Raw genomic sequence first — 23,692 nt, 5'->3', positions numbered from 1 at the left:
TAATTTATTTATTTATTATATTATTCACTTATGTTATTTTTAACTTTTTATTTATTTTAAATAATTTATTCTAGTCACACGTAATTAGTATATTAATTTATAATAGACTGTAATCATTAATTGGTTTAATTATCCAATAAGTATAATTAATTAAACCATTAGGTTTATTTATTATACCCTCTTGTGTTATTTTTTATTTTTTTATTAATTTTGTATAATTTATTCTAGTCACACGTAATTATTGTTTTAATTTATAATAAATTATAATCATTAAGTAATATAATATAGTTTTTCATTAGTTAGGATATTAATATATTCTAATACTACACATTAAATCACTTATAAGTGTAGTAACCATGTTTATTTTTGTTAATTATATGTTTAGGTATATGTTCTATTTAAGTATATTATAAAAGGTTACTCATTCTCTTCTTTATATCCTATTTTTCATTTGGGGGGCAGTAACACTGGAATCTGTTTTCTAACCACTTGAACTCGTCTACACTAACACCCAAACATGAGTTGAAGTTGAATCAATTCATTTTACTTCAATTCAAGTTCATTCTGGACTAAAACCCCCCCATACAGAGTTCCTTGTTCAATGAAATTAAATCTCGTCGGAAGAAGCCACTTTTGAAAGTGAGGATGACTTCCTTCTTCGTTTTCCATATTTCCAACCTCGAGGGCAAGGTTATCCTCAGAATGGAAGGAATGATGGCAAACCTAAAACCTCCAAAAGCCACAAGGAAGAAGGAAGATGAAGCAAGACATGAAGGGAAGGGATGCCACTAAAATTTTTGTAGGTGACGCACATGCTCATGCACATGTATGGGGCATGTGAGTTGAAGAGCAAATGTGAAAATAGGGATAAAATTTAAGAGTAGAAATGGGAATCTTATTTTCCTCTTTTTGGTAGATTCCTATAATTTTTACATTCCTATCTTGAAAGATCTCGAGAGATAAAATTGTATTTAATTTAGAAGTTTCCTAGAACCTCTCCTTTGAATAGGCAATCTTCCTTCAATTTATGTAATTAAGGGATTCTAATTGATTTAAGAGTTTCCCTATATGTAATGAAAACAGTATAAATAGGGGTTTGAGCTAAAGGAACAATTAGCCAAGCCTATTTTCAATCTCTCTCGCCTTGCTCCCCTCTCCCTTTCCTTGAATTCGTCTACCCTCTCTCTCTCTCTCTCTCTCCTAGAAGCTTTCTTTCTTCCTTCCTCCAAGACCCCCACATAGTCCCTCTTGCCCCAAGAGTCCCTTGTCCACTCTCATAATCCCCATAATCATCCCATCAAGCCTCATCCATCAAAACACCCCACTCACACAAAAATTCCAGCCTTTTCCTAAGACATCCAACCCTATTTCCCTTTTTGAAAGCTGAAAAAGATAGAACCTTGAAGAGGTAAGGAATGAAAGGCGAATCAAAGCTAGAATATGACCTGGAAAAAAGAGACTAGCAGCTGCTTTTTATTTAGATTTTTTGATCGATTTTGAAGGGGGATTCAATGAGAGACAAGGAAGACGCCGCCTCGACCTCTCTTTGTCCGTGGTCAGGGTAATGCCCTAAACCATAAGTTGTAGTATGTCCTCTCGAACAACTGATGGTTCTTCGATTCCTTGGTTCTCTCTTGGTTCTGCTACCCGGACCCCCATCCGTGGCTTTCATCATTCCTGGGGGTTCAGTACAGACGCTGTACTATAGGCTATAGGGTTAATCAGTGGTAACAATATCCTTTTATTATGTAATCACTTCCTTCTATCAAATATAAATAAGATAATTTTCATTGCAATTAGTGGGAAAAAAGAAAAGTAAAGGAGCTAAAGTAAAGGATGGTCAAGAAGCGCCCAGTACCTTCGAACTATGAAATTTGGAAAGAGAAAGAAGATCAAGAGAGGAAAGGTCTAGGGAATTTCAGGCAGAAATTCTACACCCATCTCAAAATCTGAGTTTGAGATCCTTCATGGAGTATTGGTGTTGTTGTGAAAGGTGGAGACTCTAGAACCCTTTTTGGGCACAATTTAGATTAGATGCGGAAGGACTACTTGGGTGGTGGACAAAGAGTAGCCACTATGGAAAACCATGGAGAGGAGGAAGAAAATGAAGAGGATGACAAAAACAAAAAAGGAAGAAGATGATGACAATCAAGGAGAGGAGGACCGTGATGCGGATACTGGAGGTGAATTTAGGTTTGAGTCTCGTGTGAGTAGTCCTCGATTAAGTAATGAGTAAACAATGCTTAGAGAAAACCAAGATGGAAATAAAAAAAGAAAAAGAAGTGGACAAAGAAAAAGAGTCGGGTAGATTAAGAAAAGGAAAAGAAGGTTAGAAGGATGAAGACGAAGTTGAAGGAATTGAAGGAGAAGAAGAAGTGTGCAATGGGACCGAGACTATTGAGAGAATAATTGAAGCAATTAGTATATAGATGAGATTGGAAATTGCCAAGCTCAAAACCAGACTAAGCCTATGAGATTAGATGCAAAAGCAATTGAAAGAGGGTGAAGGAGAAAATGTTAGTAATGAAAGTGGCAAAGAACAAGGTCAAGTGAAAGTAATTGACCTAGATGGAAGTGGTAAGGAAACCCACTGGATGAGAATCCCATGTAGGACATCATTTCATGTAGGCTACTAGTGTTTCCCATTTGGAGGTGAGCAGTAGCCAAGAATATCCCATCTTAGAGCTTGCCATAGAAGAAATGACTCCAACTCAGAAGAGAGTTCCTGAGGAGGACCTTCCATAGTTCATAACCCTGCTTACAATAGATTCATCTGCAATGTCCAACTATAGTAGGAACAAGAGGAGAACTCAAAGCTCCACACTCTAGGGAATACCTCCACACTTCATAGTCGGCTATTAGCAGCACAGTGGTAATATACTAAACAAGATGGACCAACTAGTGGGAAAATTTTAGTCAACCTCCCTAGCAGGTTGTTTACATTGATATATTAGTTAGGTCTAATTGCTTTGTATTATCTTACTCTGATTGTATGTGCTCAAAATTTTAATATAATACAAAGCATTTTCTTCCCATTTTGCTATGTACTTGTAACTTTTAAGATTGTATGTATCCTTGATGATGTTAAAAAGGGGTAAAAGGTCACAAGAAGACATAAAAATTTAAATTAGAACTCAATCACAGGGTAAACAAACAATCAAAAATTATATATTCAACTCAAGGGAAGCAAAGTTAGAAAAGTAAGATATAAAACTCATGGGGATTCTTTCAAAAATCAATCATGCGTAAGGACTCATTTGCACTAAAAATTTTAAATGTGTTGGATTATTTGTCATCCTAAAAAAGCGGAGGGAACGTTGGTTTCTCAGTGACATACCGTTCACCAAAATGTTAGAACAACCAACCCAAAGAAGGCTAGAAGAAAAAGGAAGAAAATACTGCTCTACCAAGAAGATTGTTCTTATGAACAAGCATCCATCTAAAACCACCTAGAGAAAGAATTTTTTGAGAAAGATCCATTCACCCAAGCATCTGAATGACTTAGTGGAAAAAAGTTGACAATCAAGGAGAGAGAAAAGGCAATGTAAGGAAACATTCGACCAAGTGTTTGAACAACTGAAAAAAAGGCGAAGGAACATTCTATCAAGATCATTCGAATAGTCCATGGGCGTTCATATGACTCATCTTAGAAAAGTTATGGGTAAAAATTCAAAGCTTCAATTCAACCACTATAGGTCTCCAAAACTTGTGACCTACCGTTATAATCAATAGCTCGAAATGATAACTTGTGTTAGAATATTGGTTTGTATCGACCGGGGTAGTCCTTGTATAAGATCCGTGTGGTTGCTTTCCTAAAAGGTTTGAACCTTTTAGCGCACTGGTTTCAACAATTTGATTATTTTTTTATATTTTTTAGCTATGATTTGATAGATTTTTACCATTTAGTCAAGTTTTATTTAATCAAATTCGTGCATGATACTATTCATCAAGCATTACTATAGAGAAACAAAGCAGTTTCAACCCCCCTCCCAAGCCTTCCAAATAATTGGTGATTCTCAAAATCAAAAGAAAGCAACCAAAACAAGAAGTTTTCTAACAAGCTAAGTACATTGTTTTTGAGTGTGCTTACATATTTTTTGTTGAACTTGGACCCTATTACTTTAACCCATTGATGTATGTCTAATTTAAGTTTTGGATGCAAGCCTAGGGAGATTTGATGGTAGTTTTTGAAACTTCTAGTATTGAAATTTTAATCTCATCAAGCTATTAGAAAATATATTTGAGATCAATTTGAGCCTCATGTACCTAAGTTTGGGTGTATATTTTATGTATTTATTATTATAAATATCAGTTTCAATAGAGGCTTTTGTACTTAAAACTGTTAAAATAATAAGAATTACATTTGTAAAAGTAATCAACTGAGCTTGGATAACAAAATTTGGATCTTGTTTTGTGTTTCTAAGCTCTATTTCTCTTTCTCTCTGCCTTATTTTGCATTTAATAAACAAACACTGATCTTTAATGATAGAGCAAAGAGTCAAATATACTTTTTATTTTATTCATGCTCGACTAAATAACCCGAGCCTCTTGCAGATCTACACAAACACATGTAAATCGAACACTACATAGGTAATCTCATCTTCCACCCAATTCCATAATAGAACCATCATCTATAACTGCAACAAAATAATTTTAATTAGTTGGCCTTACGGCAGTTTTTTCTGACTTCTCCACTCTTCCCTGTGAGAGGTCCAATATTCCCCATTTTCACCATGGCCGTGGCGAAGTCCTGGAAGAAGTCAGAAGGATCACTGACGTATTTCTTCACAAAGGTGGCGGTGGCCGTCCCACTCACCAGCTCCTGATCCGAGTGTAGCAGTCCCTTCTGATTTAACAAATTCCTGTAGTAGCAATTATCGAACCTGTTAGGGCTTGCAGCGTCTAGACGGGACAAGGTGTGATTTCTTCCCAACGCCGGGCACTTTTTTTGTAAATTTCCCGCGAACGTCGAATCGATGTTGGTGTCGTTGTAGATACGATTGCGAAAAACGGTGCACCTTGCCAACCCTATGCTGTGTGATCCTGCAACTCTCGAAAACAGAAGATCTTGTCATCTAAATGAGAACCAGAACCAGAATGATTTCTTTGTATGTTTCATCCGTCGTTCCGAAAACAGTTCGTTAGTGTTTACCTGACAGAGCCACAAGGTCTTTTGCGGAGAGTCCTTTGCTTGAAAAATTTGAAATCAGGTTACTTAGACTTGAAGTGGGTGGAGGAATGTTACTGTTAGCAGCGTTCTGGCTGGCAGTCTTTGAATCCCTTCTTCCCAGCAAAACTCCCCACGACGGACCGCCCAGCTGAGGATAAAAAGCGATCCATCAGTTATAAACAAGAAGATGGGTATCCGACCAGCACCAAAAGAGGGAACAAAAAAAAGAAAATCTCAGCGAACCATATTCCCAGTGAGCCCCATATGGTTGTCCAATGAATTGGTGGATCATTTGATTCTTCACGAAGGTCTCAAAGGGTTTCACTAATTGATGAAAAACATAAGTGCAGGACGGAAGAACCCATATCACGTAGTAACTAGGAAAACTGAAACAAGTTCACTAAGATCACAATTTGGCTGGCGTTACCTCAACAACGGATTCATGAGCAGCAAGAGCTAGAATATCAGCGCAAGAAACAACTCCTGGGCAAGCTTTCTCCACTGCTGCTTTGATATTGTCGACGACATCGTACCCACGAAGAGAATTCAAGTTTGGAATTGCAGATTTCTCCCCTGTGAAGTTTGGAGTATCATCCAGGAGTATAGACCCATCGCAGCCCTGAATATAGAACATCACATTTTTGTTAAATGCGGTCATGGAAGAGAAAAAATCAAACAAATCTTTCCTGGATGTTTCTTTAGAACTAAAGCTAGGCTCACATTAACAAAGCAATCATGGAAATGGAGACGAAGCAATGAGGCCCCCATTCGTGTCTCCTTCTCGATGGCATCATCGACGACCTTCTTCACAATCGAAGCCACTTGGGGGCATGAAGTTGAGTAGAAACTAGTTGAGAGCTGGGCCAATGAGACCTCAAAGAGACACAGGAAGACAATAACCAAGTTGAAGGGATGATAGGAAGCCATCAACTAAACCAAACAAGAAGGCTATTCTCAAGAGAGCACAGCCATGTCTTCTACTCTGCAACTCTTATACTGTAACTGGTTGTGGCCTAACAGTCCTATTCATTAATAAGTTTCAGTTATGATGTCACATCTTACAGTGGTTTGGAGTGCTCGTGGGTCTTGCAAGTCCATCCTTATTGAATTGCTTAGATGCATGAGTTCAGCTAAGGGTCTTGTACGCTTCTCCATGACTGGCAGTCCTCGTTCCTGACTGAAAATGGAAGGCCCAAAGTCAGCATCCAACCTCCATTAGCAGTTTGTTTTCTTTTTAAATGTCTGGGTTGGTGCTGCATGAAAATGTCAAACGTTCTATTAGTGCAAAAGTTTTCGGTGCTGTTCACCTTGGGTGCAGTTAATTATGTGGGTTAGTCCTATCTGAGGATTCTTTGGTGGAAAACTAGACAATCTTTGAGTTTACAATCCAGTGATGGCAACCTACAATTATCAGTTTATGTACTTCAAATTTCAATTGAGTTAAAGACAGCCATGCAGCACCTGTATGAAAGTCAATACCTTCCCATTAAGGACAAGTTTTTCTGTTCATATGTCAAGGGCTGGTAAGGTTTTGTGCTTTGTATCGAATTAAACCACATGCTCCACCGCTTGTGCAGGCCCCCGTCAATTCCTTTGAGTTTCGGTCTTGCATGTAGATCAAGTGCGAACACTCATCGTTTACTAATATCGGTAAGTAAGAGATTTGTTTAACCTAACGGTTGCCCTAGTAATTAATTGAATCAACTATTTGGATCTTATCCCTCAGTTCATCTATGTCTGGAGTTTCACCTATGAGTTTATATCCAGTTTAGTTAGATTGTAAAGTCTACTTATTAGTTAGATATTCTTTTCCATTTTCTTAATTTTGGGTGTCTACTAGTCATTTGAATAAACTATTATCACTCGGTCGATAGAAATAAATCTGTCAGCTTATAACGATAGTCGGTTGAGTTAGTTAATTGATTGAATGTTTTTATTGAATAATGCAAACTTTGATATGCAAATTCTCTAAGACCCTAATAGAGCATTTTCCAGAAAATGCTGGAAAGTCATCTCTAGTAGAAATATGTTTTTAGGGACTATTAGTGCTTCATGTTTCTTGGAAATACTTTTCTAGATAGAAATTCTTACCAGGAAAATCCAAGAAAATCATATAATTTTTCAGGTAAGATTTCTAGCTAAGATGGGTCCAAAAATCAATTGGAATTTTTTTAATAAGCATTTGACAATTGATGTTGTAATACTTTCAGCACAAACCGATTTTTTCATGGTAATTTTGTATTTGATATTTTATTTTAATGAAAATTTATCAGATAAATATGGTAATGTATAAGATTGATTATTAATTTCCATTTATTTCCTTGAAAAAAAAGTGGGTCCATGTAATTTTTCTTGAAGTTTTCCATGTAAATTTCCTAATAAGACACTAATTAGATTTTATTTGAAATTTTCTTGAAAATGTGTATCCTTGAAAAAACATTTCTAATGTTTCCTCCAACCAGGGGCACTAATGGGAGCCTAAGTGTATGAATGACATAAATTTCATCATAGTAGAGGGAGTAGTAGCTTGGGTTTGGGTCAAGTTGACCCAAACTAGATGTTAAATGGGTTGACACAAACCTAGCCAATTTCTTAAATAGGCCAAAAATGTAGATACAAAATCTAGACCCTCCGATTTTGATTTGTTTGGTTTCAACCTACTTTAAAATATAATAAAAATAAAATATGTATTTGATTTAGATAAAAAAAAGACAACATGAATTTTGGTTTCATGTAAATGCAACAAATTGAATTGATTTAGATTCTTACTATTTTAAGAAATTAAACCAAGACCCAATAGAGGTCCTTGTACCAAACCTCAACTAAACTTCCTTATTAGGCTTATAGTAAGGAAGCAACTATAAAGTCTATTTTAACCTCGAATACTAAAACTCCTTATGTTACTTCCTTGGCAAGAACCTTTGTTGTAGGTTCAGTTATGACTATGGCAATCTTGCCCTGACCTTTCTATTCCATCTCCATCATCTGAGGTAAAGTCTCTAGGATCTTTGAACTGTTAAATTAAGTGTAGGATTTACAAACCCCTTTCCCCTTTCTAAAATTTTAATAATATATAAAATTACATCTATATCCCTACAACCCACAAGCCCTAAAGAATCTACTTTCAACTGGAAAATAGTTGGAAATAAAAATTTAGTGGAGTTATGAAATGGGGAGTTAAATCCACTAAATTATTAAATCGTCTTTTGGTCTTCAAAATCTTCAAGTGAATGCATGACTTGTCATTTCTTTGTGTCTTTGATGTGGTAGCACATGTAGGATGTGCTAGTCTATATATCCCTATCTAATGAAATTTTGATGATAACAAACACTTTTGTTTAAATTGTGTCTTCTTAGAATTGTTTGAACAACCAATTTTGATGCACAAGCATCAACAACACTAGATGATCAACCAAAGACGAATGGTTGAACAAACCATGTCCATCTAAGGAAACACACAAAGGGGTGATGAGCGAACAAAGGGAAGTGTTTCAAATGTTGATTGAGCATTAACTCCTTATTTTATTTTTTATGATAACAAAACTTAATTAATTAAATAATGGTAATTATAACATTTCAGATGCATTTCCTTCAAGAGACACAAAAGTCAAAGGTGTATGTGATGAACTTGAAAAAACTTTTCTGTTGAAGAGTAAGTATGGAAGAATATCATATAAGTCTCACAACACGAAATCTTACAGAGCCAGAATTGTTATAGAAGGAGGTCTCATAGAAGAGTTTCAGTTTAAAGGTGTTTTAATTATGCTAGTTTTCTATTTATGTAAAGTTGTTTAATTATTCTAGGACATATCTTTTAATGTTTAACTTTGGGTGTAATTGTAACTAGAATCTACTTGTTTCCTCTATTATAATAGAGGTTCATGTACTCAAATTACAACGAGTGAATAAAGTATTTCTCTTTTCCATAAATTCAATATGGTATCAAAACGGGATCTATGAATTGAATCGGTCAACCCACAAAGATAATGTGATTTTTTTGTAATCTATCATCTATATTAGTTTAGGTTCATATTCCATCTATTTTTTTCCTATCCTAGTACCCATCATTTTTTTGGCACTCACTTCCATAATGAGTTTTTTATATCTCAAATTATATATTTAAGAAAAGATATTCGAGTCTAATTTCCAACACAAAAAGAATTTTGGCAATCAAAGTTTTCTACAAAGAGAAATCGATATTTGAAGCAGCAAAGGTTAGACTGCAAGAGAGGTTTCCAATAACAGAAAGCTTCAATTTTTTAGCAATTTTATGCCATCAAGAAAGAGATTTTATATGGAGATTTATATGTCAAAAGAAAAATCTATAAGTCTATTTTCTACCTTATCAAACCAATTCTCAATCTGAGTTTTCTAGAGGGATATATCAATTTTGCAAAGATCAATGGTCATGTTGGCCAAAGAAGAAAAAATACTCAGTTCGACCAGATTACAGAGTTTGAAATCTATTAGATTCTTTCTCTCAAAAGAACTATATTTCATGAAGAAAAATTATACTTGGATAAAATTTATCAAAGACTAATTTCATAAGGAGAAAATTTTATGCCAATAAGATCTATATTTAATGAAATATTCGCATTGGAGTCAGCAAAGGGCAAACTACAGAACGAAGAGAACCAAGAGGTCATTAAAGATACAAAAATGAATATTTTTATATGAATTTGGATATGAAATTAAAGCTCTTTGATTCTAGTTTCTTGAGCAACAAACTGTGTGGGGTTATGAGCTATATTTTAGGACATATTGATATTAGAAGTACCAAACATCGGTATTGTCAAAAATTTCTCATTTTTTTCCTATTTAGTCTTCTATTATCTCTCCAGGGATTTAAGCGAATTGAGTTTCTTTTTGTCCTAATATCCAAGTTTTTTAGCCAAATTTATCTTCTAATCAAAGAGTTTTGGTCAGACTTAATCAATCCATGATGTGCTCATTCAATATATGCAATATCTTGCATAAATCTGAGGACGACCAAAATTAGTTTCCATGTTTAACAACCAGGTATAATGTTTTGTGTAACAAATTATTTAGTATTATATATTGTAAAATAATTGTATAGGTCATACATTTTCATGTCTCCATGTTGCACAAGTATTCATGAGAGAAAAGGCAAAACCACCTGCCCAATCTAACCATATTGACCTAGTAAAGGAGCATGAGGCATTAAATGTTTTAGCATTTACACAAACCAATAGTACCAATGCTATATTTTCCACTTCAACAAAATGGTATTTCACCATTTTATACTTCATCAACTCTTGAAATTTTTTGTTTACATAGGTAGTTCCTTCAATTGATGCCGTGATGCATGGTTACAAGAGATAACTAAGGGTTACAAGATTCAGGCTATGCTTCTTAGCTATCTTAGTCATGTGTTGATAAATCATGCATCCAATGGCGTGAAAAAGTTCTTGCAATACATTGACCAAGAGATTATACACTTGTAGTAAGGCTATGTTTAAAACACAGAAAGTAGAGAGAAAAGAAAAGGAAGAGGAGAGAAAGAGGATTTTCTCCTTTTCACTAACAATTTTTTAGAACAATAATAGTCAAATTCTTATTTATTTTTTTTTTCTTTTCTTTTCCATGGGGTTCCAAATAGACCCTGAGAGAAAGAGAGAAAAAAAAAGGTTTTTTTTCTCTTGTTTGGATACTCGTAGAAAATGAAAAAAGAAAATAAAATTAGTAATATTTTAAAATTTTCTATTTATTTTATTTTCCCCCAAAACTCCACCATTTTTTAAGAGAAAATTTATTAACTAAGAAAGAAAGTAATTTTCTCTTTTATTTTCTTTTCTCTCAATGAATCTTTGTTGCCAAACAACAAAAAATAACTTTTTCTTCCATCTCATTTTCTTTTCTTTTTTGTGGTTCTAAACAGACGCTAAGATAACAAAAAAAAAAAAAAAAATTGTTTCTCTTTTATTGTTTGAAATGATCTTGATATATCATGTAAGTATGTCTCTTGAAGGGAACTTTTAAGTACGAAGAGAAGATCAACAATGTACGTCATCATCTAAGGAGCCAAAACACATTGCATAAGTGGTTCAAGGGCTCTAAGTTGAAACCGGGAAACATTTAGGCACTATTAGTGGCGTTTTTTCAGGAAACGCTAGAAAGACATATCTAAGTAGAAATACGTTTCCAAGGACCATTACTAGAAATGTCAGATATTAGGAACCATCAAAATATATGCTTCCTAATATATGGCTTTGAATCAAACTAACCAACGTTAGCCCTAAGGGTTATGCTTTACACCTTATATGCAAACCTTCCAATATGCAAAATTAAATGAAGAACAAGATGAGGGCATCGTTGCTCCATCCCTTGCTCGTAGAATACACTTCCCTTTCAGACATATCAGGCTCTATTGATTATTTTAGAACAAAGATATTAAGCAAGTATGAATCTCATACCATAGAGCACTTTGAAGCCTGCCTCTTCTCTCCTAGGCTGATCTGCTCACCCTCTTGAAAGCTACCCTCCCTGGCGCCCTCTGTATTTCCAGTCCTTCCTTTCCTGTCTAACGATCATAGATAACAGTATTGAGCACATACAATTTGGAAAAGAACCTGGTCTCCACTTTGTCACTTAGGACTCAATTTGGTGCCATAAAGGCCTCCCACAAAAAGGCCTCAGAGGTTTGAGGGTAACGAAAATCAAAATGATGAACAAGGCTCTTCTCTGCAAGTGGATGTGGAAATTTGGCAGTGACAGCAATAGTTCTTGGAGCTTGGTCATCAAGCACTGAGTAGTGGCCTACAATCTCCAAACCTTGCAGAACCTCCCTATGGCAAGGCTACTCTTAAAATTACAGACATAGTTTCAGGTCAAATTTTGGTCCGATATCTGGATTGGCAATAGAGGACTCAAGGACACTTTCTCTCACTTCTTCAGAATTGCCTGGAACCTTGAGTCTTTGGGGCTGATCACCCGATCAGGAGCCTTGGCCATTGATTACAGAAGGGACCTGAGGAGGAATTGAAGTTGGCAATCTTATGGAGCAACCTGATAAGCTTTGACAGCAGAGCAGGAAACGAAGACTTCATTCTTTGGTCCAGTGATTCAAAGGGCCTTTTCTCATTTAGCTGGGCCATTGATTACAGAAGGGACCTGAGGAGGAATTGAAGTTGGCAGTCTTATGGAGCAGCCTGATAGCTTTGACAGCAGAGCAGGAAAAGAAGACTTCATTCTTTGGTCCAGTGATTCAAAGGGCCTTTTCTCAGCTCCCTCCTGCTAGAAGTATCTCACAACCAGACCCAATGATCAATCCCATGTCACTGCCACTGTGATGTAGGACAGTAAAGAATTCAGGTTCTGACTTCAGGGATCTAAAAGGTGTTGAATTTACAACAGTAAAGAATTCAGGGTTCTAATAGGTGCTGAATCAGGTCTAACTAAACCAATCAGGAATAAGGCATATTAATCACATGCTTACACTAAGGAAAATAACAAAAAATGTACTAAAGACACTAGAAATATGTATAACAATAGCTAATTAAAGAAGAAAAAAACCTTAGCGACAAAATTTCTAACAGATCTGGGGGGATAAAGGAAGCTAAAAACTCAAACAAGGCTCAAAATAGGTTAGGAAATGAAAAAGATGCAATTTTTCAATGTCTGTCCCACTTTGATTTAGACAATCCAACAGAGGAAAAGAAATTTTGATGAAAGAACTAAAGGTGAACATAAAAATTAATAGAGAGATGTTGTAATTATCACAAATAATCCCTACATGGAAGAAAAAGTACTGAAATTTTGTAGAAAAGAGGATCAAAGAGGAAAAACAGCAACTTTTGGGTTTGTTACAGTACTGTAGTAGAAAAGTTGGCTTCTTTCTTACTGAAATAGAACTGGAATGTAAGTACAACAAAAGACAATATTTTGGAATCAAACTTCTGAAGAGAAAAAAAATAAAAAAAAAGAGGGAGAAAAGGAGGCATGACACATGATTTTGGAATTTACTTCCACGAGAGAGCAGTAGCTTTACACCTAAACAACATATGTCTAGAATTTCATTCATTAAGTGCCAATTATAGGACTCCAGTGACTTTTAACTCGCCACAACCCTAAAATTTGACGGCCCAGTTTAAAACATCTTATTGGTTAAAACTACGGGCCAAGATTAAAACTTAAAAGAACCCTAATGGACCTTAAATCAATACTAAAAAAGTTCACTGAACCAAAAAAAGAAAATTACAAATAAAACCAATTAATTCTTACAGGCCAAGACAAAGCCCAACTAAAACATAACCCACTGAAAATAAAAACGAAATTAAAACTAAAACACACTCAATCTGCTGAACCTACTAACTAATAAACCTCAAATCTTGGGCTCCACATTAAACCAAATGGCCACATTTATGTTTTTCTTCCTTCAACTTGCTCAGAAGTCTTGATCCCCATACACTGCTTAGAAGCTTAAGGGCCCCCCTAAAAGTGTCTTTCTTTAAGCTCTCTTAACAGCAACTCTCCACTATTGACAACTTAAATGGATGACTGGCATCTGCCCCACTTGTAGACTATGTGGCCGCCAAAATGAGAGCGTTGATCACATACTAGTTCACTTTTCTGCTTCTAAATATGTTTATCACAGTTTCAACATCAATTTCTATGTCCCAACCTTATTTCAGTATCTAATTACCCAAATTCTTAGCATTTCTCTGCCAAGTAGGGGAAAGAAAATGTGCCTCGCCTACTGTGCTTTCCTCCCATAGATTATATGGAAAGAAAGGAATATTAGTGTCTTCCCCAGTAAAAACTTTCCATCCATGCTCTAGTAAAAACATCTCTGCAGCTGTTCCTGCACCATGATTGGGCCTCTTTTGCTGAGGTCTCATTGCACAACCACCAAAATGTGGTCCCATGGCAACGCAATCCAGCCCCACCCTCCCCTCTTCCAAAAAAAAAAAAAAAACAAAAACAAACTAGGTTTCCTTGAATCTTAACTTTGATGGAAGATTCCAAGGTAACAGCAAAAACCCAAGGGTGTGGTGGCCCTTTCCGTGAGTCAAGAGGAAAGTCATGGACACATTCTCTGGCCCTCTCAGCAGTGTGAATTCTATTGAAGCTGAATTCAGGTTAATGCTGACCGGGCTAAAGATTCTTAGACAGCTTTTTCAGCTCTGCATGCTCGAAGTTGAAGGTCATTCGGCTTTGGTCGTTGGTTGGTGTGAAGATTTGAAAGACGTTCCTTAGCATTTCAACTCCCTCGGTGGTGAGATTTCAGATGTTTATGGTTGTATTCAGATAAATGGTTTTATGTACTAAGATATCCCATTGGTGTGGCAGAAAATTACCCAAAGAGGGTCCCACATCATAGTGAATATGGACCCTCAGTCTCTTTTTCCACCTTGTTTTGTTGTAATAAAGCTTTCACCATTGAAGCAAGTATGAATTTGCTCAAGAGTTATTTAGGCTATTTTATTGCTTACTTTTTTCAACTGTTCCTACAAGAATTCTACGTCATTAACCTCACCTTGATGTAATGCATTATCAAGTTTATGACACAGGTTCTTCATAATAAAACATTAACGAGGATATAACATTGGGTTCCATTAGAATATCATATTCTTCACCCACTTAACAATATCTTTAGGTCATCAGCCCAAGGATTAAAACTTTGTGGAAGCCTTACAATGGGCTAAAATCCATAAGCAAGAGAGGAGAAAATCCATTTCAGAAACAAAACAAGAGAAATTCTTGTGTTGTGTTTTGGATGATTTTATTTTACTACAGATGCATATTCTGCAGTGAGGCATTTCTTCTACAATAACTCTGATAGGAATAAAGAAATTTGAAGCTTGAGAGGAACAATATTGCTTTGTTATCCACATATGTCACAGTAACAATTCCAAATAAATCTTACGTTGAAATTTTTACGGCAACACAGAACAACTTACAACTTTCACTAACTGCTATTCCAAGTCAGCCTCACACTAGAAATTATGTTTGGTGAATGTTGCAGACAGCAGCGGTTATGCTTTTGCAGTCATAGTCCATAGTTTTCACCCAGTTCTCGAAGTCGCCTATCTCCTATATCCCAGAAACATGGCAACGCAATATGAATAACAGCAGATAGACATCAATACCATAACCTAAAATTAATATCTGACAGCTTCAGCCTATAACTAACAAAAAAACTAGACCTACCTCAATACAACAAAGTTCACAACTACATAGCTTTAATGCTTTTAAATTGGAGCAGCCCAATTGGATGACTTATGAGAAATTTAATAATCGTCAGCTACCTATTTCAGAGACCTCAACAGCCAAAATCAAACCAACACATGGAAATGAGTTGAAATGAACATAATAGGGATTGGATGTTTGCAGGGTCATACCAAGCTTTGCATGAAAAGAACCAGAAAATAGCATCCGTACAGGATTAGGTAAGAAATAGTAAATGAAAGGGTTCAAAGTTATAAAAATACTTCATAGAAAGCTATGGATGACAAAGTGAAGAAAATGATAGACAAGGTATGCAGGGTTGAACCAAGCTTGCATGAAAAGAACCAGAAAATAGCATCCGTAAAGAACAAGGTAAGAAATAATGAATGAGAGGCCCAAAGTGAAGTAAACGACTTACAGTATGTTCTGAGCTATGGACGGCAAATATGTGGAGATAAGTCATGAGATAAAAATGCGATCAATCCCATGTGCACAATTGGTAGTATTAAACTAAACTATAGTTACACAATTTATGTCACACCAGGCACTGGAGTTATGAAGTTTAAAGAAAAGAACATAACAGTACCAAAGGAAGTACCTTCAAAGCAGTGTTCAGAGCACGAGTGGCCGCAAGCCACTGATTTGTTTGCTTCGAGTAGCGCATAATAGCACAAATCAACGAACGGATCTCAAACTCAATATGCTTCTCATTTACGAAGATATCTTCTGCTCCTCCATTTACAGAGTCTACTAGGAGCTGTGAAACATGAATTGCACTTCTTATTGCTTCCTTCTTTGATTTTTCTGTATATAACATAGTGTACTGCACTTGAATGAGAACAATCACCGACCCATGAGGAAAAAGAGAGATAAACACTGTAACAAAAAATGCAGTTCTATGCAAATTTTTTTCTGTTATGCTGTTATGCCTGTTGACAAAGGTAACGGGCATACCTGTACATACATTTTGCTTGCCACAAATTGCTCCTGTAGCAGAATGTTACCTCTTTCTCTAAGAAAACGGAAATGGATTTGACAATTCACCAATTTGACTCTCATGGATTTACTAATCCCAACAGAAAAAAAAAGTGTACTCCTAAGCCATTCAAACTATCATTAATTTTTAAGTTACAGTGCAGCCGCGTTGCCTCCATCTAAATATAGGTTTTTGTTTCCTTCAGAGAGTAAATGAAGGACCTCTCTTTCTAGAGTTAGGTCATTAGGCTCCAGTTGAAATTGAAGTAAACAGAGTCCAAGAATGATTAAATGCAACAAGAAACGTCAGAAAATATAACAACAGATTAACGAAAGCGCAGACCTGTTTGATCTCGTATGCGAAGGGAGGTTTGATTGTGCTGATCAACAATCTGCAACAACTCTGATTCTAGTCTCCCTACGGGTGCTTTTGGTTTCTCCATAACAAGTCAGTGAAACAATTGGATTCTGAGAATGCAAGGAAGATGCCAATTGCCAACAGCGTAAATCCTGCACCAACTAATGTTTATATCCGAAATATAAACTGATAGAAAAAAATGAAGGAGACAAAGAAAATTCTTGAACATCGTTAATATTCAAATAAATCCCAGAAATACACTGCACCGTCCAATTCTTGAACTCTTACTCGGAAATCTTTCACGTGACCAAGAAAAATCTGGATATACGGGGGATGATCAGGTGCGCTCACCTGTTTGTGGCCTTAAAATGCTCTTGCTTTCTCTCTGCCGTTCGATCGAGAAAACTTTCACACAAGTAGGCAAATTTCCTTCTTTATAACCTCTTTCGTCCGCTTTGCGGGGTTAGTCCACGCATTATTTTCTTTATTAGATTAAGTGTACAATGAATTACACTTCAAGTGAATCATGTCAATTAATTGGCTCAGGTAAAAACAGGGGTAATTTTTTGGTGCATATTATATAATTTTCTTAAGGAATAATTACCCTAGTTTAATTCTTAAGTTTGTTGATTACATCGATAACAAATCTTGTCCTATGATACAATGGAGTCTGTCGTAGTTTGCTACAACAATTATAGTAAATACTCCCAATATTTGTTGTAGTAATGCTTTCAAAATGGCAATAAATTTTAGAGAGAATTTCACAAAACAAAGAAAGTTTGAAAGGATTATTTTTTAAAAACTTAGTTGAGTTGAAAATGCTAAGATTATATAGGTGGTAAGGAAAATTTCCTTGTATATCTTCAAAGGATTTCATAGCTCATCTCATAAAGGAGGGGTTAGTCAACAAAACGAAAATTTGCAGTTCATCTTCATCTTCATTTCATGCATCTACATGAACTTTATCTTCGAACTGGGTGTTAGTGTGGACGAGTTTATGTGCACTGGAAAACAGTTTCCAGTATTAATGCCCCCCAAATGAGAAAAATGTGGAAAATAAGAGAATTAGTAAGTTGTAATAGTATACTTAATTAAAATATAATACTTAAATATTAAATTAGGTAAAACAAATATTATTACTACACGAATAACTAATTTAATGTATAACTAAAATATATTAATATACTAATTAATTGAATAATATATTATATTAGTTAATGATTACTATTTATAGTCCCCTATAAATGGTGATTCTAGTAATTGAAACCCCAAATCCCCTATATAGTCCTCTTAATTCCAAATTTTAATATTGCAAAGCTTAGAGACTCTTATCTAAAGAAGAATTTGGCTAACATGAACTGAGTGTATAAGAAAAGTTGAAATTTGGGAATCAGTGTCCACCTCTTAAACTGACTGAGATCCAATAAAGAACTGAGCATGAAGAATGATTATAAGAATGACAAAATGTTAGTTAAAAATTTCCCTTGATAGTCAGCTCATAACATACAACAAGGAAATAGCACAGAAGACGAATTCCAGACCAGTGTGACCATCAAATAAATGCATCTAATTTTACTTCATGTAACAATTAAAGTACAAAGCCATATTTACATTTGACAGGAGCTAGTGAAGGCTTATGTATACAGAGGCTCAATGCCTTACAACCCACCCTCAGTTTGCAAGAAGCAATTTAGAAACAGATGTGCAAACAAGGAACTTCACTCTTGTCATTTCAAAGCTCTGAGGGATTGATCAAAACCATAGCCATATTTGGAAGCAATGTGATGCAGCTGATCATATCCTGCCAGGACTCCAACACCAGCCATCCCTGATAGTATATTTGTAGTAATTCCTTTAAACAATGCAGTTGGACCTTCATGGGAACCAATTTCTTGGAGGGTATGATAAGCGTTCTAATATGTGCATGGTTGGCCAGAAGTAATTCCTCTAAATCCCACAATTATGCACAAATAACCCCAAAGTAGGCATTGAAACTAAAATTAAATCAAATACAAAACTAATTTAATATAAAAAAAATTAGGGTTTAACCATACCTTCTTAAATTAGAGGAAAACCGAAGCCTAAGGGTGAAATCGAAGCTGAATGGGGAAATTGATGCCTCATCGAAGTAGAAATTAAGCAATTGATGCCCAAATGTCAAAATCGAAGAAAATCAAAATCAAAATGGGGAAAATTGAACGAAATCGGAAGGTATTTTGGGGAAAGAGAATAGCGAGAGGGAGAAGGAAGTGGGAGGCCGAAAGGGAAAAGAGAGGGAGAAGAGAGAGAAGAGAGGGAGGCGGAGAGGGAGAAGCAAGAGAGGGAGACCGGAGTGCGAGTACGAGAGAAGAGAGGGAGCAGAGACCTCGGGGGTGCACGGAGACGAGAGAGGACGAACAAAATGAAAAGGAGAAGACCGAGAGACGGAGGCCGAAGAGCGAGTCCGAGAGAAAAGAGGGAGCAAAGACGTCGGGGGTGCAAGGAGACGAGAGAGGGGGGGCTGGAGAGAGGGAGAAAAAAATGAAAATGAGAAGAGAGCGAGAGAGACGGAAAAAAAAAATGTCAAGGGTTCGAACCTGGACGTTTGCTTCATCTGGATGATTGGAAAAAAAGGTTGGAAACCAGATTCCTTAAATTATAACATGGAGATGATATTCAACTTCATCTTAGTCATCGAGATGACTTGAAGTCTGGTACTCCACTAACGACGTAGGAAATAAATTGAGTAATACAGCTGAAGCTCCCCCAACCCCAAAGACTGCATCTGGGTTGCACCTATTCCTCGGTTTACAACAACTCCTCGAGTTCTAATGTGTTATTATCGATGCAACGGTAAAACATGTTTTGAATGCAATGTGCCCTATAGCTCACTCCATATGCCTACGATGTTTTAGGGTTTATTCTCCTTTGCAAGGGCATTCGTATTAGCGTCACGATTTCAAAATTAGATTTGCATTCCTCTTTTATGATCTTTCGCGGGTCTCATTTAAATCCGCAAAATGTCTGAGGTTCTGTAATTTTCTTCTCTTATCCTTAACTAGGGTTTTAGCTGTGTGTATGCTGAGTTGTGCATTTTAATTTCGGGTTCATTTCAGATTTCCGCTTTCAGTTGCTCAAAGCCTGTATCCCACGCAGATTTTTGAGCTTTTTCTTCTGCATTTAATCGGAGAAAGCGATTTCTTACCTTTGGAAATATGGCATCAACGGGCATAGCCACCACTCTGAAAAGACGAGATTCGACGGCGTCGAGGGAAGGAGATCAGCTTATAATCACTCCATTAGGTGCAGGAAATGAAGTGGGCAGGTCGTGTGTTTACATGTCTTATAAAGGCAAAATCGTTTTGGTATGTTATACCTCGTGAAGGATTTGGATGGTTTGATCTTTTGATACAAATGGCTTCTTATAGCTTTTCTTGGTATATTACTTTTGGCAGTTCGATTGTGGAATACATCCGGCTTACTCGGGAATGGCGGCTTTGCCTTACTTTGATGAAATTGATCCATCCACCATTGATGTGCTTCTCGTTACTCAGTATGTATAACTTTTATCTGTTATCGTTTGATATTTCTTCAGCGATACTCTTCAATGGGCTGTGCGCGGTGTGCATTTATTTTGCCCAATATCTCCTTATCATAATGGTGGTTCCTCACTGCTCCATGTCAGTGGGGTTGAAACTTTTAAATCTTTCCCTACTCAAATCAAATTTCAATGGTTTTGTAGCTCTCCTTTTTCATAGATGTATATCCTAGATTTTGCTCTGATTTTGTCTCTGACTATATTTTCAGCTTTCACCTTGATCATGCTGCATCCTTGCCATATTTCCTGGAGAAGGTAAATCCATGCCGGCAAATCTTATCACTTTTTACATGTTGTTGATATATGTTGATTTGGCTGTTTTGCTGGTATCAGACCACATTCAGAGGCCGGGTTTTTATGACCCATGCGACAAAAGCTATCTACAGACTCCTACTTTCAGATTATGTGAAAGTGAGTAAAGTTTCAGTTGAGGATATGCTGTTTGATGAACAAGATATTCTGCGCTCCATGGAAAAGATTGAGGTATATTCTTTTATCTAGGTCTGTGCTTACAGCAGTGCAGACATTTATTTTTATCCTCTCGTGCACTCTAATAGGATTAACAGGTTAAAGGCTTATATTTGAAAATGTGTCTTTTACAGACTAGAAGCACAAATGATCTTTTGTTCTTTGGAATTACATTCAAAACTTACTTTGTTGACACTTCAGGAGAAAAAGGTTTATTGACGGGTTTAAAAAATGAAATTGCATACAGAATGATTCACTTAATACCACTTTCTGGAACGTGATTGGACATTAAATTCTCTTCTCCTTTTCTTCTTATCTTCCCTTGTTTCTTTCTTCTGCAATTCTCTGCTTCTCTCTTGCCACAGCAGATAGACCCACAAGGTTTCTCTTCAAGGGCAGATGGAAATCCTCTCTCTGATTTTGCTTTTAACCCATCAATCCTTCTCTTTTGAAGAAGCAGTTTCTAAATCCAAAACAACTCATTCTTGTGTCTGCAGGTTATTGATTTCCATCAGACTCAAGAAGTAAATGGAATTCGCTTCTGGTGTTACACTGCTGGGCATGTGCTTGGTGCGGCCATGTTCATGGTTGACATTGCTGGTGTGCGATTGCTGTACACTGGAGATTACTCATGTGAAGAAGATCGCCATCTTCGTGCGGCTGAGATCCCAGAATTTTCTCCTGACATCTGCATAATAGAGTCTACCTATGGAGTCCAACTCCACCAACCAAGGCTTGTCCGAGAGAAACGGTTTACTGATGTGATCCACTCCACTATTTCTCAAGGAGGTCGTGTTCTTATACCAGCCTTTGCCCTTGGACGAGCCCAAGAGCTTCTTCTTATTTTAGATGAGTATTGGTCAAATCACCCTGACCTTCACAATATCCCCATTTACTATGCTTCTCCCCTTGCCAAGAGATGCATAGCTGTCTATCAGACCTATATCAATTCCATGAATGACAGGATCCGTAACCAATTTGCTAACTCAAACCCCTTTGATTTCAAGCATATTTCCCCATTGAAAAGTATTGAAAACTTCGATGATGTGGGTCCATCTGTGGTGATGGCTAGCCCCGGTGGCCTTCAAAGTGGACTCTCAAGGCAGCTATTTGATAAGTGGTGTTCAGATAAGAGGAATGCATGTGTGTTACCTGGGTATGTGGTGGAAGGGACATTAGCCAAAACCATAATAAATGAACCGAAGGAAGTTACCCTCATGAATGGTCTAACTGCTCCCCTAAACATGCAAGTCCATTACATTTCGTTTTCTGCCCATGCTGATTTTGCCCAGACAAGTACATTTCTGAAGGAGTTGATGCCACCAAATATAGTTCTAGTGCATGGGGAAGCCAATGAAATGGGTAGGCTCCAACAGAAACTCATCACCAAGTTCGCTGATAAAAATGTGAAAATAATGGCACCCAAGAATTGCCAGTCAATCGAGATGTACTTCAACTCAGAAAAGATGGCCAAAACAATTGGCAGATTAGCAGAAAAAACACCAGAGCCTGGTGAAATGGTTAGTGGGCTTCTTGTGAAAAAGGGTTTTACTTATCAGATTATGGCCCCAGACGATCTGCATGTATTCTCACAGCTATCAACAGCAAACATCACTCAAAGAATTTCTGTTCCTTATTCTGGGGCCTTTAGTGTGATCAAGCACCGGCTAAATCAAATCTATGAGAGCGTTGAGTCACCAGAGGATCCACCACCTGAGGTTCCCACCTTAGTGGTACATGAGAGGGTAACAATAAAGCAAGAGTCTGAGAAACATTTGTCGGTGCAGTGGAGTTCAGACCCAGTAAGTGATATGGTTTCTGACTCAGTTGTTGCAGTTATTCTGAACATCAGTCGTGATGGTCCAAAGGTGACTGTGACAGAGACCAAGACGGAAGAGGAAATGGGGAAAGCAGCAGAGAAGGTGGTTTATGCATTACTGGTTTCACTGTTTGGTGATGTAAAGATGGGAGAAGAAGGCAAGTTGGTTGTGACTGTTGATGGGAATGTGGCACGTGTTGATGGTAAGAATGGGGATGTTGAGTGCGATAATGAGGTTCTGAAGGAAAGGGTGAAGACAGCGTTTAGACGGATTCTGAGTGCTGTGAAGCCAATTCCACTAACAGTATCTTGAAGTCTTGAGTATTTCAAGTGAAATTTTGAGATAGCCCTTGGCCCTTGTAGTGTCAAGTTACCTCTGGAGACTAAACACATGATCCTAGCAGGCAGGTCAATTATCTCTCTTGAAATTTGCTGTACCTTTACTTTGAGAGAGAGGGCGAAGGATATTAAGAATGTCTTCCATGAAATGTAAATTACTTGTCCTGTATTTGAATCACAGTGAACATTATGATGTGTTTTTTTGTTGTCCTTATCCTAACAGATGAATGAAAGAACATTTATTTAGCTGCTCCAAAAGCTTTGCTTACACCATCAGGCTGTTGAACCAAATTGCTTTCCTTTCTTCAAGCTTCATTCTTACAAAAAGCTTTACAAAGTTGAAGTAAAGGAATGTTTTCGCAATGTACAAACAAATATTGGGTTCTTTTACCCAAGGGATATTTTTGAGTTGTTCTTAAAAAGTGAGTAAACTCTTTTCATTATCTTGAAATAAGTTGGACTACCTTTAAATTTGAGTGGCTATTTCATACTAGAGTTAGAGTTTTGTCATTAAGGGTGATTCTTCACTCACTATTATTTTGTGCAAATAGGGTCTCTCGGCAAAGAACAAAAAGATTTCCAATTTCCGGGAGAAGTAAAAGAAGAATTATAAAAAAAAGGTAACCAATAATAAAGAATTTCACGTCTTATAGTAATCAAATTTTATGTGACCAAAATATCCAAGTAAAAGGGAAAACAAGATAAGAACAGGATGACGAGTGCAAGCAAGATGCGAAAAAAAACATGATAAATTAATGCAAGACAATCAGAAATTTGCTTTTCAAGCCACATAAGATC

At 36.6% G+C, this 23,692-nt stretch overlaps 3 protein-coding genes across 9 annotated transcripts; 1 reads left to right on the top strand and 2 right to left on the bottom strand.

Annotated features, from left to right (window-relative positions):
• Positions 1 to 4,493: 4,493 nt before the first annotated feature.
• LOC137965102 (peroxidase P7-like) lies at positions 4,494 to 6,118 on the bottom strand. Its single transcript, XM_068811506.1, has 4 exons — positions 5,891 to 6,118; positions 5,598 to 5,789; positions 5,153 to 5,318; positions 4,494 to 5,043 (listed from the first exon to the last, which is right to left on the bottom strand). The coding sequence occupies exons 1-4, from the start codon at positions 6,095 to 6,097 to the stop codon at positions 4,658 to 4,660; spliced, it is 951 nt and encodes a 316-aa protein (XP_068667607.1). The 5' UTR covers positions 6,098 to 6,118; the 3' UTR covers positions 4,494 to 4,657.
• Positions 6,119 to 11,773: 5,655 nt separating this feature from the next.
• On the bottom strand, positions 11,774 to 17,082 carry LOC137966522 (biogenesis of lysosome-related organelles complex 1 subunit 1-like). 4 transcript variants are annotated; one of them, XM_068813171.1, is made up of 6 exons: positions 17,043 to 17,082; positions 16,677 to 16,843; positions 16,323 to 16,345; positions 15,957 to 16,181; positions 15,091 to 15,223; positions 11,774 to 12,474 (listed from the first exon to the last, which is right to left on the bottom strand). In XM_068813171.1, exons 2-5 carry the CDS (start codon positions 16,774 to 16,776, stop codon positions 15,134 to 15,136), a joined length of 438 nt encoding a protein of 145 aa, XP_068669272.1. In that variant the 5' UTR covers positions 16,777 to 16,843; positions 17,043 to 17,082; the 3' UTR covers positions 11,774 to 12,474; positions 15,091 to 15,133. The 4 variants fall into 4 exon arrangements, with proteins under 4 accessions (XP_068669272.1, XP_068669270.1, XP_068669271.1 ...); XM_068813169.1 differs by lacking the exon at positions 11,774 to 12,474 and having other exon boundaries at positions 14,916 to 15,223; XM_068813170.1 differs by lacking the exon at positions 11,774 to 12,474 and having other exon boundaries at positions 14,916 to 15,223; positions 16,980 to 17,047.
• Positions 17,083 to 19,449: 2,367 nt separating this feature from the next.
• Positions 19,450 to 23,158, top strand: LOC137966455 (cleavage and polyadenylation specificity factor subunit 3-I-like). Of its 4 annotated transcripts, none has more exons than XM_068813069.1 (6): positions 19,450 to 19,523; positions 19,787 to 20,035; positions 20,126 to 20,223; positions 20,478 to 20,523; positions 20,602 to 20,751; positions 21,234 to 23,158. In XM_068813069.1, the coding sequence occupies exons 2-6, from the start codon at positions 19,886 to 19,888 to the stop codon at positions 22,866 to 22,868; spliced, it is 2,079 nt and encodes a 692-aa protein (XP_068669170.1). In that variant the 5' UTR covers positions 19,450 to 19,523; positions 19,787 to 19,885; the 3' UTR covers positions 22,869 to 23,158. The 4 variants fall into 4 exon arrangements, with proteins under 4 accessions (XP_068669170.1, XP_068669172.1, XP_068669171.1 ...); XM_068813071.1 differs by having other exon boundaries at positions 19,466 to 19,523; positions 19,827 to 20,035; XM_068813070.1 differs by lacking the exon at positions 19,450 to 19,523 and adding an exon at positions 19,550 to 19,699 and having other exon boundaries at positions 19,827 to 20,035.
• The last annotated feature ends 534 nt before the right edge of the window (positions 23,159 to 23,692 follow it).

The sequence above is a fragment of the Aristolochia californica genome, unplaced genomic scaffold, assembly GCF_029961685.1.
Source record: "Aristolochia californica isolate CCGP_79_NKW_82.1479 unplaced genomic scaffold, dmAriCali1.0.hap1 SCAF_5, whole genome shotgun sequence".
Classification (NCBI taxonomy): domain Eukaryota; kingdom Viridiplantae; phylum Streptophyta; class Magnoliopsida; order Piperales; family Aristolochiaceae; genus Aristolochia; species Aristolochia californica.
Note: the sequence above shows the minus strand (reverse complement) of the source record. Positions and strands in the feature narration are given on the sequence as shown.

Bases quoted from the DNA above. Each gene is read 5' to 3' on its own strand.
- LOC137966455 (XM_068813069.1), top strand. From the start codon at position 19,886: ATGGCATCAACGGGCATAGCCACCACTCTGAAAAGACGAGATTCGACG. The intron at 20,036-20,125 runs GTATGTTATACC...TACTTTTGGCAG, and splicing joins ATAAAGGCAAAATCGTTTTG to TTCGATTGTGGAATACATCC. The intron at 20,524-20,601 runs GTAAATCCATGC...TGCTGGTATCAG, and splicing joins TGCCATATTTCCTGGAGAAG to ACCACATTCAGAGGCCGGGT.
- LOC137966522 (XM_068813171.1), bottom strand. From the start codon at position 16,776: ATGGAGAAACCAAAAGCACCCGTAGGGAGACTAGAATCAGAGTTGTTG. The intron at 16,182-16,322 runs GTATGTACAGGT...ATTCAAGTGCAG, and splicing joins CAATTTGTGGCAAGCAAAAT to TACACTATGTTATATACAGA. The intron at 15,224-15,956 runs GTACTTCCTTTG...TCTGGGATATAG, and splicing joins CTCTGAACACTGCTTTGAAG to GAGATAGGCGACTTCGAGAA.
- LOC137965102 (XM_068811506.1), bottom strand. From the start codon at position 6,097: ATGGCTTCCTATCATCCCTTCAACTTGGTTATTGTCTTCCTGTGTCTC. The intron at 5,790-5,890 runs GTGAGCCTAGCT...TTCTATATTCAG, and splicing joins TCCATGATTGCTTTGTTAAT to GGCTGCGATGGGTCTATACT. The intron at 5,044-5,152 runs GTAAACACTAAC...CGAGAGTTGCAG, and splicing joins AGACCTTGTGGCTCTGTCAG to GATCACACAGCATAGGGTTG.